The 13,495-nt window shown below is 38.8% G+C and overlaps 1 protein-coding gene across 1 annotated transcript in view; it reads right to left on the reverse strand.

The window, feature by feature from the left end:
- The window catches only part of CRY1 (cryptochrome circadian regulator 1), a 73,764-nt gene that overhangs the window by 19,647 nt on the left and 40,622 nt on the right, over positions 1-13,495 (reverse strand). Inside the window, exons 3-7 of the mRNA XM_024212961.3 lie at positions 11,774-11,916; positions 9,990-10,174; positions 7,278-7,366; positions 6,703-6,843; positions 6,302-6,613 (exon numbers count right to left, since the gene is read on the reverse strand). Of these exons, the coding sequence (XP_024068729.2) occupies positions 6,302-6,613; positions 6,703-6,843; positions 7,278-7,366; positions 9,990-10,174; positions 11,774-11,916 (870 nt within the window). The remainder of the gene's footprint in view (positions 1-6,301; positions 6,614-6,702; positions 6,844-7,277; positions 7,367-9,989; positions 10,175-11,773; positions 11,917-13,495) is intronic.

The raw sequence follows: 13,495 nt of genomic DNA on the forward strand, positions 1-13,495 counted from the left end.
CTGTCCAAGCCCGATTTTGAGCAGAAATAGGGACAATTCATATTGAATCTGGTTGCAAATAGGTCTCTGTCCAGAAATCCCCAAAGGCTAAAAATATCCTGAATTACCATATTATTTTTTAAGAGACCATTCATTTGTCTGCAAAGAATCTCTGTTCAGCTGATCTGCAATCAAATTATGTTTACTTGCTTCTTGCAAGGCAATTGAGTGTACGTTGTGCTGGATACACTAATCCCAAAGTTTTACTGCCTCTTTGCAAAGTTAAGATGATCAAGTTCCTCCTTGTTTGTTCACATATGTTGCTGACACGTTGTCCGTGGCCACCTGAATTACTGCATTTCGCAGCTGTAAGAGAGATGCTCTGACAGCTAACTGGATTGCCCTCAGTTCCAATACATTTATGTGTAACAGGGATTCTCTGTCATTCAAAAGGCCTCGAATAAACAGACTGCAAAGGTTCCCTTCCACCCTGTCTTTGGAGCATCTATGGTTACTGTTATTAATAAAGAAGGAGAAGGAAGGCTGAACAAAAACTCCTTAGAGGGCATTTTGAGGTTCCAGCCACCACCTTAGCAAAAGACAAATATTCCTTAGAACAGTGAGTAATTTTTGCATGCTGTCTGTAATGGGTCTGAAATTTCTTTGTAGCCAGTGTTGAAGATGTCTCATTCTGAGCCCAGCATACAGAGTCAAATATGTTGTGGATGCCATCAGACCCAACAGAGTTAAATAAACTATCTTCTGAGAGAGATGGAATACTCTTCCTTTTATGGAGTCGAGAATCACATCAATGAATGGAATCTTTTGTGATGGTGTGAGAAAAGACTCTCCTTTGTTTATAAGAAGACCTAGTGTTCTAAACAAAAAACGTGAGTAATCCAAATGGCTTTCTGTAATTCTTCTTTGGATGGAGCCTTCAGAAGCCAACTGTCTAAATACAGGAAGACGAAAAAAAAATTTCTCCTCATATATGCTGCTAACAGACCCATGCATTTGGTGGACTCTGGGTGTGGCAGAAAGGCCAAAAGGTAGAAGTCAAAACGCAAATTTGGATATAACGCGGTAGTGGCCATGGATCCCAAATTTAAGTACAGTACAATTTTTTTGAGTTTTAAGTGACCTTGGTGTTCATTACCTTATCATACATGCAAGATCGTTGGAGGAAAGACACACATACTATATCACAGTCTGACGAGGAATTTGACTTAGAGGGATTTACAGAGGAGGAAGTTGGAAGAACAGACATGGAGTGGATGCAGGAGCTGTCCCAGCAACTATATGGGCTCAGGGTAACTGTTCTGCCACAAAATATCACGTCCTGGATAAGAGGCGATGATGAAGCAGAAGAATTTTGTCCCGTTGCTGAAAGTCTAACAGATGACCAAATTCTTCAGGCAGTATGACCAAACAACATTCCAGAAGCTGAAGAATTGGCCTTCGCCGTGGAAGAAGAGGAGGAAGATGAAGTGGACATCGTTCCAACGTCAACTGCGACTGCAGCTGGCTTAGAGACTGCTTTGAGATGGTTTGAGACCCAAGACGTTGAGCCTATAAAAATTATACGGCTACGTAGTCTTTTGCAGTTTGCTAAGCGGAAGCAGCACAGCAGCAAAAAGCAAAAGCAACTCACCGACTTTTTAAAGAAAAAGTAGACTAGTTTATTGTAATGTCTACTTTAAATCTCTAATAAAGCAACACTTTTTTCTCGTTTACTGTTTCCTTCAAGTAGGAGTTTATTTTCTAAGGTTTTCTATACTTTATGGATGTGAAGGTAATTAGTGCTACAAAAATTTCTATATACATATTTATATATACAGAATATATAATTTTCTCTATGGCATTCCATATGCGAAGATGGAAGTTCATGGCGCTTGAAAGCGGACAATCAAAACAAAGCACACAAAGCATTTAACCAAATTCATTAAAATCGCTTCATTTCAAAACGCAATTTCCACTGACGCCCGTGGTGAGTACTGTATCTTGTAGACTCGTTTTTCGTGACAGTTCCAAGTTTTGATGCTATTGTTAGCCCGCTATAACCTGCGAATACACAACTACATATACCTGTATTGAAATTTTGGTCACAAAAATATAATTTCATTTTAATGTGGTCCCCGCTATAACGCTGTACTTGGCATGGATCTCAAATCCCGTGTTCTAGCAAGGGTCTGGTGTATGGTTTCTGAAATTTGATAAATGCAGATGTCCTTCTACAATAAGGAGGTAATAACCCCATAGATCTGGCAGTGGAGTGTGTGTCCATTTTCTCCAGCACTTCAAGAGTTTTTGAACTGAACAGCCCGTTTCTTTCAAAAGGTAAATCCTTAATTTTTGTCTTTGTTTCCACAGGCAAAGATGAAGATCATGTATATCTGTGGAGAGCTACTGCTGATGCCATAGCTCTTGAAGCGGTGTCAGAAACATCAAACAATGCCCTATGGGCATGTTTTGCCACATTCTGGCTCTTCTTAATGAGAGTGGTTGTTAAGCTTCTCTGATCCTCTGAGAGGTACTTGGTTAACATTGAGATCTTCTCCCAGAAGTGAAATTAATATTTGGCCACTGCTGCTTGATAATTGGCCACATGCATGTTTAAAGAAGCTGGCAAAAATAATTTTCTCCCTAGGGAGTCCAACTTTTTCCTCTCTCTGTCATAAGGAGTTGAAGTCATCAAACGTAGACCTGATCTGGATCACCAAACTGTTACTGCTACCACTACAGAATTAGGATGAGGGTGCACATGAAAATAGGAGAACCCTTCATTGGGACCTGACATAATTTATCTGCCTTTTTTAAAGCTGATTGACATGAAGATGTATTGGACCAGAGATTTTTATAGCTGCCAGAGATCTTCCAAAATGGGCAATGGGACCTTACTCTTTACAGTAGAGCCCAAAATGTCAAAAACCAGATGCGTGGTTTCTTTCAAAGCTACTGATGGTAGTTTTAAACTTGATGCCACCCTATCCATTAGCTCATGAAATTAAAATCACATCCTCAAGAGAGGCTGCTGCAATTACACCCACATTTTCATCAGGAGATGAGCCACTGTCCAAGCTCCATATATTGTTGTTGAAATTTCTGTAGAGGAGATGTTCTCTGATGCTCTTCATCAAATAGTGTCTCCTGTAGCAAGGATGGGGAAAATTCTCTAGGTGTCAGAGCCAGGCCCCTCGGTTCCGGTGAAAGATGTACCAGGACTGAAGATTCATGCTTCATAAAGTGACAGTGGTAAGCTCAGGTTGACCAATATGGCTAAGGACTCCAAGGTCATATAGGGCAATCCTGCTGGTCACTCCAATCCTTCATTATATTCTTTGTTCAGAATATAAGGTGCCAAGAAGGGAAATTCTGATCTGAAAATGATCAGATCCCAGGCATGCTCGTGGGATCTGGCTCTATATCTGTGGATCCAATATTGAAGCAGCAAGTGAAGTGACCATGGTAGGGATCTGGATCATGTAAAGTGGTGACAAGTCCCTTCTTAACGATCCAGTTGAGGGTCTTAGATTGTGGAACTGATACTGGAGATTCTCTGCATTTAGTATCCCATCTCAGTCTCTTATCAGGAGAGCCATGAGACACAGTCGGAAACCAGTTCCACAGAATAACGCATTCATTTTTTGAGTCGTATCGGAGGGTTTAGAATTGGTCAAATCCACCAATCTGGAACTGGAACTTAGTGCCAGGACCAATCCCTTCGGTGATTCAATTTTCTTGAATTCAGATGTACTCAGAGCTGATTCAGGCCTCCCATCCTTTTTTTCCTTTAGATCCTTTAGAGTTCTTGGATCCCAGAAGCTTGACAGACAAAACCACCAGTAATAAAAGGTCTAAAGACTCTTTTGTCTTTCTTTGCCAGCCCAAGATGTGAATGTGCTATAGATGGGTAATGGCTCCCTCCAAAACATTTTAAAACACTGAACCTGCAGGTCAGATACCAGGAAGACCTCTGGGCACAACACGCACTGCTTGAACCTGTGTTTCTTCATACTGGGATCAATCGTATTGAAAAATAAAGTTTTTCCTTAAATCCACGATCTAATCTAAATCTAACCTAATGTATAGGTTACAGTAAAAACTAACTATAGACTACTAACTATAAAACTATTAAACTAACAACACTACACTAAGATACAGGCAATAAGTATTAGTGGATCATGAGATCTGTTGGTTCACATTCTTTTACTGCTGCAGCTGGAAGGAAATGAGGTGCCAACAGTGCCACAACCTCTTTAAATCTCACCCTCAGAACACATTTGAGCACTAGATGCAGGGGAGTGTGGGCACCTAATGGGCACTTCTACTAGAAGATTCTACTATCCTGCTGCACCAGTCCCAAGAGAGGGACTACGTAGTCGTAGAGGACACTCAAAGAAGAATTTCAAATTTCCAGTGCTTTCTATAGAGAAAGCCCATCTGATCAATCCTAACTTGCATAAAACAAGCTCCCCTGCTTAGACGCATCATTAAGATTGTTGTCTGAAAGAGAGAGAATCTTATTCCTTGAAGGAAAATACTAAAATAGTGAAAAGGTTTTCTAAAGTTGCTTTGAAAGTTCCTTTTCAATACATATATTCTTATTTAGCACACATTTTAAAAGTATTCAGTGAGTAGTTACTTTTCCTTTAAAACTTATATAGAACATCTTGTGATTAGGTAACAAACAATCTAATTCCCTTCCCAGGACAATAGTAAACCACAAATATTAATGTGATCCATGACTAGAATTAATATGTTCTGCTAGAAATCAGAAATAAAATAGTAAAGTTTAATACACAGCAAAAAAGTGTGTGTGGGAGGGTAGGGGTTATTAGGTCTTTTCTTGCTAAACTTGCGTTTAATACTTCATTCCAAATTCACTATTAGAACACTGCAGAAAGCTAAAAAGTAGAGTTCAATCAGTATCAGTTAACAAGAGCTATTTAAAGAAGATATTAAAAAAACCTATAAACTGTTACATGAATACCTGCAACTATGCCTTTTTATTAAAACAATTAAGTTATGTATTTTTTGAAAAACATTTAGTTGAAATGCTTTTTAAGCATTTTTAAATTGAAGTGGCTACCAATCTAACAAGTTTAGAGATACAGGGTGGGTGAGGTAATATCTTTTACTGGACCAGCTTCTGCTGGTGAGAGACAAAATGTAAGTACACAATGGGTCCACTAGATGCTCCCCTTCAAGCATACTTGCTAAGATTGTATAACACACTACCTAGAATTAGCAGGAGAGATTCACTCTCACCGGCACAGAGAGGTATCATTTATTTCTTCTTGTACTACACAAATATGTTCCTCTGTACCTTGGGTTATTTACTCCAAGGGTAGGCCAAATAATAACTGTAATATGTACAATCAAATGCACAAAGCTGTATGTTATAGGCATACAGACATACAATTTACACATGTATAAATTGCATAAGACAAGCTGCCTTAGGATTTTTCATGCAATTACTTGCATAACCAAGAGTGCTGTTTACATGTGAAACAGGAAGAAGGAAGTGAACACAACTCAGTTTCAAACAGTAAAAACTTTGTTTAGAACTGTAATTAGTTAAAAAAAAAATTGTGACCATATTTAGAGATTTGTTTTATTATCTGAAACACAAACAAAAGCAAGGACTGAACAAAGAATGATGCAAATAATAACAATGAGACTGACACAACTTTGTACTCTGAATGGCCATGTCTCCAGTTTTAGGAAGATTTGGTACTAGTTAGTTGGACTAATTAATTGTGATTACTCACAAATCATGTTGTCCAACATGTATGGGTCTGATACGGCCAGGTGCCGAGTGTCCTCAACACTTACTTTCCCGCCCCCACCTCAGTTCCCATCTTGTTTTCTCTACTAATCTGAAAAGAAAAGGTGGGTGGTTTCTTTTTTGGAAGGGGGGTGGAGAGTATGTTTGGGAAATAATTTCTATTAGCTGATGAATAATCTGTATTTATTCTTATCATAGAAATGTAGGGATGAAAGGGACCTCAAGAGGTCATCTACTCAATTTCCCCATATTCTATTTAGATTTTAAAAGAACCCATGGATTTAATAATTGCTGGCCTCAATTTTCAAACTGGGTTACCTAAAGTTAAGCACCAAAGGTCATTTCTAGACATCTACAAAAGGGCATGCTCTGCACCTGAAAGTTAGGCCTCAACACACCTACCATAACTACATGGTTTAAATTTTTTGACCACAGTTTAAGCTTTAAAACCTACTTTGATGCATTTACCAATGGGTATAGTTTGTATTTAATTCTTATTATCTACATCAGAAATTCATTAATGAAAAATTGTACCTTCATTCCTTCTTCCCAACTAATCCACAGGTCACCTCGAGTCAAGAAGCATGCCACAGCATGTCTGGCTAAATGGTGAATCCAACCTTCCTGACGGAGCTGTGTCATAATTGCATCAATCCAAGGAAATCCTGTCCTGCCTTCTGCCCACTTGGCCAAAGCCTCAGGATTCCTATCCCATGGAATCTGAACACAGATGGGATTTCCCTCCATTTTATCAAAGCGTGGATTATTAGTAGCTGCTGTGTAGAAAAACTCACGCCACAGGAGTTGGCCATAAAGGGAGAGGGGAGGGGAGCTGTTCTTCTTTACCTGAAAGGCATCACAAAAAGAAAACACATTTTATTAGAATTTTTTTCACTATATATAAACATGAGTATCTGACCAAGTTGAGTTCATACCTTTTTGTATAGGTCTGTTAACTTGAAATAAAAAAGGCGACATGACAGACAGCCAAACCGCAGATAGGGACTAAGCCCTGTGGGACTTGCAAGAAGGGAATTTGCATTCATTCGTGGTCTTTCAAAGTTTGCTACCCAAGCCTTAGAAAAAGAAAAACAAATTGGCAGAATACAGACTAGATGATTCACAGGCAGAGAAGAAGATTCTAAAGTTGAATATACAATTGAAACATAACTGATGATTAAGAAGTTATCTTTATAGTCACTTTTTGTGACTTTATTGAAGGTATCTCCACTGGAAAAAGGGTTCATATATTTTTCAAAACTACGTGAGATGTTATCAAATTTTCTTCTAGTTGTTCAATTTTTATAAAAGTTGAAAGTCTAAATTTTTATTGACTTTTAAAAATCATTACAAAAAATAAAATAGCTATTTAATCTGTATCAGGATATATGTCTTTGGTTGTAGTTTCCTGGAAATTCTGTTCTTCTTTTCCCCACACTTATTTGTAACAGTAATTAACCATGGTTTTCAAGATGTCAATTTTTGCTTACAGCAATGATCTGCAATGTACCTTTCGTTCCAAGTGCCTTTCCAGTCGTGTGAGAGCTTCTGTTTCTCCACCTGGCCACACTGCTGAAGGCAAACCATCTGTATCAAAACCTGATGAGTGAATTAAAAGAAGAAGAAAAAAAAAATACATTTTTTAATACTGTAGCACAAAGAAACAGTAGTTATCCCTATTCTTGGAGAATAACTGTATCATGGTTTGAGAACATCACTGGATAGCAGAATACAGCTTTTAAAACGTTCGCCAAAGTGACAAGTCCTAGCAAACTACTTTAGAACACCATTTACCTGCAACCAGCTTAAATATGATTTTTATGCTCTATTATAAAAGGCAAGGGTGGACAGATCTTACTTCAATTCCTTTTTACATTTCCCTCGGCATGGACAGTTTAAAAAAACCAAACTATTTTCATTTTTGTTTACAGTTTCATTTTTGAGTTCTCAGCTCTAACATTTGGGATGGAAGAACTACCAAGGTTTTTATTTTTTAAAGAGACAACCTTTTCCATTAGATTTTGAAGAATGCATAACAAAAACCAGCCAAAATGGAAACAGCTTGTTTTGACAAATTTTAAATTTGAAACCAAAATTTACAGAGACAAGTCTTTATATTCTCCATGTACACTGAAGGTAATCTGCTGCAAGGGATATTTAGCTTAGATGTTCGATATTAGGAAAAACGTTCCAACTGTAAAGATAGTTAAGCACTGGAATAGGCTTCCCAGGGAAGTTGTGGAATCCTTGTCATTGGAGGTTTTTAAGAACAGGTTTACTTGGTCCTGTCTCAGCACAGGGGGCTGGACTAGATGGCCTCTTGAGGTCCCTTCCAACTCTATAGTTCTATTATTCTATTCTATTGAAAAACTGAGTGTCTGGGAGCAGAGCAGAGAACCAGGGACTAACTCAGTAACCAATGAGAAGGGTATGCTGCATAACAAAGGGACGCAGTAATCAGTGCAGTAGTGTCACTGAAGTAAATGCTTAAGAGTTTTGTTAGATTGGGCCTTAAAACTGCAATTTTTGAAATGGATGAGGTCAACTTGAAAATTTGTATGACAATTCTATACCTGCTATAGTGACAAATTACACTAGAATACTGTAACAAGACGCTAGTAATCCCCCCATTCCCCCCCCCCCCCCAGATTGAAAAGACATTTGTTACAGGAGCAGAAAAATCCTTATAAAAATGTTTTTAAATGATTTGTAAGGGTCCGGACATATTTAAAAGGTGTTCCAGGAGAAACTGATGGTGAATGTCAAAAAGTTCAATTTGTCAGTATCTCTTTCATTTATCATGCTATGTTTAGTCTGACATGTTTTCATATGTGCACTTGTGTTTGCCAGATTCAAACAACAATGGTAATGAAACAGATCATTACTGTAAACAATATTATATAAAAAGTGATGTGCAAAGTTGTTACTAAGTGTTTAATTATATGCTAAATTGATCAAATACATGTTTTACTTTTTGTTTTATTAGACCCAAGTTGTGTGATTTGAATTGAACTGGACTAGACAGAGCAATTGAGGTGTGACAAGATTTTTCCAGACACCTATGGTGACAACCTGGAGGCAAAGTCATATTTGCTTGTGTTTAATGGAAGTGACTGAAGATTAAATACACTACAAACAGAGTGAGGATAAAGGAGTCTTATTATTTTACTTCGTTTACTTCCTGATAATGTCTTTGTGACTTTGCAGAAACAGGTTTTTAGCACAGTTTTGTATGAACACAGGGTACTATCCTGAAGCACAAAGATAGGGAAGGTGTTCAATGCAAAAGAGGAGCTGTAAGTATGTAAGCAGGAGTGTTGTAAGAAAGACATGAGAAGTAATTCTTCCGCTCTACTCCGCGCTGATTAGACCTCAACTGGAGTATTGTGTCCAGTTCTGAGGACCACATTTCAGGAAAGGTGTGGACAAATTGGAGAAAGTCCAGAGAAGAGCAACAAAAATGATTAAAGGTCTAGAAAACCATGACCTACGAGAGAAGATTGAAAAAAACTGGGTTTGTTTAGTCTGGAAAAGAGAAGTCTGACAAGGAATATGATAACAGTTTTCAAGTAAATAAAAGGTTGTTACAAGGAGGAGGGAGAAAAATTGTTCTTCTTGACCTCTGAGGATAGGTTAAGAAGCAATGGGCTTAAATTGCAGCAAGGGAGGTTTAGGTTGGACATTAGGAAAAACTTCCTGTCAGAGTGGTTAAGCACTGGAATAATTGCCTAGGGAGGTTCTGGAATCTCCATCATTGGAGGTTTTTAAGAGCAGGTTAGACAAACCTGTCAGGGATGGTCTAGATAATACTTAGTCCTGCCATGAATGCAGGGGACTGGACTAGATGACCTCTCGAGGTCCCTTCCAGTCCTATGATTCTAAGCACATTAGCCAGTACAATGTTTTCAAAACAAGTGTGCTCTGAAGTGTGGTCTGATATCATGGGAAGATGGTTATGCTGCAGGAAGCCAAAAAATATAGGGTTTTACCTATCCATCTAGCCTCGTACAAAAATAATAATAAAAAAAAGTCTTGAAGTCACTTGTTTAGGCTTTCCACCTTTGCTTTAGGTTGATCTGATGTCAGCAGTTTTAGTTTAATTATGAAGTTTAAGCATAAAAGTCACCTGAACAAGACTGAAATAACCATGTAGGACATTTTATAAGTAATATTGAAAATGTGTCTAACAGTGCAATGAATGAATATAAGTCTTATAACATACCTAGCTCTTCTAGTGACGGAACACCATATTTCTCATCATGGTCATCAGAAACTGGAGTAGTGCACTTTTCCATTACTTCTGCAGTGATGGTTTCCACTGGCATCTCCAGTGGTTCCATTCTACTGATTAAAGTCTGAAATCTTTTATAGGTAAGAGGTGGCTGTCCCCCATTTAATTCTATAATCCTGTGTTCAAAAAACATAAATGCCTGCATTTCATACAAGTGCATATTACAAATTTACATTTATATATCACACACAAAATTTGTTCTTACCTGCAGTTTGAATTCTGTTGTTTATACATACATATACACACACATACACACACTAAACTAGACCGTTTAAACCTTAATTATACCACTCCAATCCCACTAGGGAGACAGAAGAACTTAACTGCATAAACAAAGTGATTACTATTCTTGCTTTCTGGGTTGAAAAAAAAAAAAAAACCCCTCTGCAGTAAACAAATAATGAATAAATAATTTTTAAGGTAAACAAATATATACACATCCTCAAACAGATTACAGACATCAGTAAAAATAAAGTTATTGCAAAGACATACATACAAGCCACCAATTAAAAGCTTTACAACTGCAATTTGGAAGAAAAGATTACTGTGGTATTCCGATGGAATAATGTGGTAACTTCACTTATGCAAAAAATGAAGATCTAATGCTTTGAATGGCAGCCATTGTACATGCATGCACACACCCCACCCCGCTTCTATACTCCACTTTTTCCTCAAAAGAATAATTTGCTTCAGATATACCCAAAACTCCAGAGAACACTGAAGCAGAATTTAAACAAACCAACCCTAATATTGTGTTATAGAATGGTAAAACCATGTTGTGCAGAGGGAGCGGCAATGTTTTTGTTTTTTTAACTACTTAATTAATTTGTTCCCCCCACCTATTGATGAAAGATCAACCCCTGGGTTCCAAACAATGGGAAAAAAATATAAATGTGAGAGATTTTAAATGAATAACTTTTAAATTAGCTATAATAGTATAAAACTGGAAATTACAACATAGTTAATAAATTTATCAGAATCTCAATGGGACCAATACTTTACATTTTGTGGATTATGTATGTATAATAGGGATCTAGTACTAATCCATTAAAAACAGTGGTCCTTAGAAAAATATAAACGACATCGTGCAAGGCAAGATGGTGATATCAAGCAATCCCCAATAACTTTCTAGATACATAAATGAAAGAAAGGGAGTGTTTGGAAAATGTTTGATTCAGAACTAGCTCACTAGAAACAGTTAAGTACTTTAAACTTCTTGACATATTTGCATAGTGAAGACTGCAATAATTGAAGCAAAAGGTACTGATCTTGACCATTAGTATTCTTAGCAGGTTCTTTATCACCCTGATGGTATGGAATGATAGAACTGTTAAAAACTGGTATACATTGAACTATATACAAAAACTAAAATTTAAACAAAACGATAAATCCTATGTAAAAGTGAATTATAGGCACTAACGCACCATATCCCCACAAAAAATATGCAGCCATTTTTATAGACCGATTATGGCATATTTTATTAAAGGACTGATATGTTGGCTTCCTTGACCCATTTTGGAGTTCAAAACTCTACTTAGTATTGAAATAAGATGTCATTATTTCACTAGGGGGTGGAAGGAGGAGGAATGAAACCTGACTAAGCATACAGTAAAGACTGCAAACTGTGCATTGCAGTTTCTGTGCAAAACAATGACTGAATGCTGCATAAAAACCACAGATTCCTACTCTGTAAATTTAAGACAGTGGTAACTTACTTGTCTAAGTCATATAATGTATGTGAAATTCGTACAATGACTTCCACTCCGGCTTCACTAGCCAGCTTCTTAATTGCTGCATCCCTCTCCTTCCCAAATGGCTCAGAATCATATTCAATAGAAAGTTTTGCAATGTTCCATTCCTGAAATTCAGGAAAAAAGTGTTAGTTAGAAACACCAGTTGCTGGGGGGTGGAGGGGAAGAGACACTTATTCCCCCACACCTAATTAGATAATAATCCAGTCTTGCACATCAGAAAAAGTCAAAAACCTTAAGAGCAGCAGTAGCAAAGATAAACTAAAAGCCAGGCCTCCCTCTAGCCATTATTCAACACCACCTCCTCAGAGAATAAATGCTGCCCTTTAAGCATTCCTGTCAGTTTTAACTGCATGGGAAGCTAAATTCCCAGTGAGAATTAATCCAAAAATGATCAAAGTGACTTTTAAAAAACTACCTCAAAAGGAAAGAGAAAACCAAGATGCAGTTTTATAGCCTCACAGCTTGAATCACTGGACATGGGCCAGTCACACTTTTGGTGGACTCCCAGGGTATCCCACAATCCCACGGGCCTACTTTCTTTGTCCCCTGGACAGTTTTCCCACACTGCACCACAAACACAGGACTAGAGTGAACACATTTTGGAAGGGCGCTAGGAAGGCTGGGATATGGGTGGTTGGATGTGGGCCCGCATGATGCAATGTAGAGACTGGACCCAGGGTTCAACAATTCCTAACCTGGGGTTACAAATGAGTATAGAGGCTCAAGCCCGAGGTTAACAAACCCAGCGTCTGCTAACTTGAGTTCTATTAAGCCTGGGCTTACACTGCAGCACAGACATACTCTTAACAGTCTTTCTGAGAGGTCTCTACAGGAATCTTCCTCTAGAGAGTGTTTGTGCTGAGATGGCAGGGGCACTTCTGTTGATTGGAGACCAGTGTATGGCGGGACGAAGGGTGGCAGGGAATGTTCTATCACAGGGGTGGCCAACCTGTGGCTCCGGAGCCACATGCGGCTCTTCATAAGTTAATATGCGGCTCCCTGTATAGGCACCGACTCCGGGGCTGGAGCTACAGGCGCCAACTTTCCAATGTGCTGGGGAGTGCTCACTGCTCAACCCCTGGCTCTGCCACAAGCCCTGCCCCCACTCCACCCCTTCCCGCGCCCTCCCCTGAGCCTGCCATGCCCTCGCTCCTCCCCCTCCCTCCCAGAGCCTCTTGCACGCCACGAAACAGCTGATCGGTAGGCATGGGGAGGGAGGGGGAGGCACTGAGAGCGGGGGAGCTGATGGGGGCTGCTGACATATTACTGTGGCTCTTTGGCAATGTACATTGGTAAATTCTGGCTCCTTCTCAGGCTCAGGTTGGCCACCCGTTCTATCATGAGGAGTCTCCGTTTAAATTTTCCAGTTCTTCCTAACTCTGAATTGAAGTGTAAAGCAGAAGTTGCACTTTTAAGGGATGTGTGTTTCCCCAAGGCAATGGATACAGTGGGAATGCCCACTGCTCACCAGGATGGCCTCCTGGAAAGTGGGGAAGCGTTTGAACCCCAGTTAACCAGGAATACCCTCCCGTTGAGGTAAAAACCCTCCCAGAGGGAGAATATAATAAAAAAAAAGACAAAACAGATTTCATATAAACCAACTACCAGCTACCCTACACTAAGTAAACTAACAACTAGGACAAGAAAAATCTATAAGGCAAGCCCAAAGTGGACACTGCGAAA

This window comes from Terrapene carolina, unplaced genomic scaffold, assembly GCF_002925995.2.
Source record: "Terrapene carolina triunguis isolate 2854851 unplaced genomic scaffold, T_m_triunguis-2.0 Scaffold247, whole genome shotgun sequence".
NCBI classification, from domain to species: Eukaryota; Metazoa; Chordata; order Testudines; family Emydidae; genus Terrapene; species Terrapene triunguis.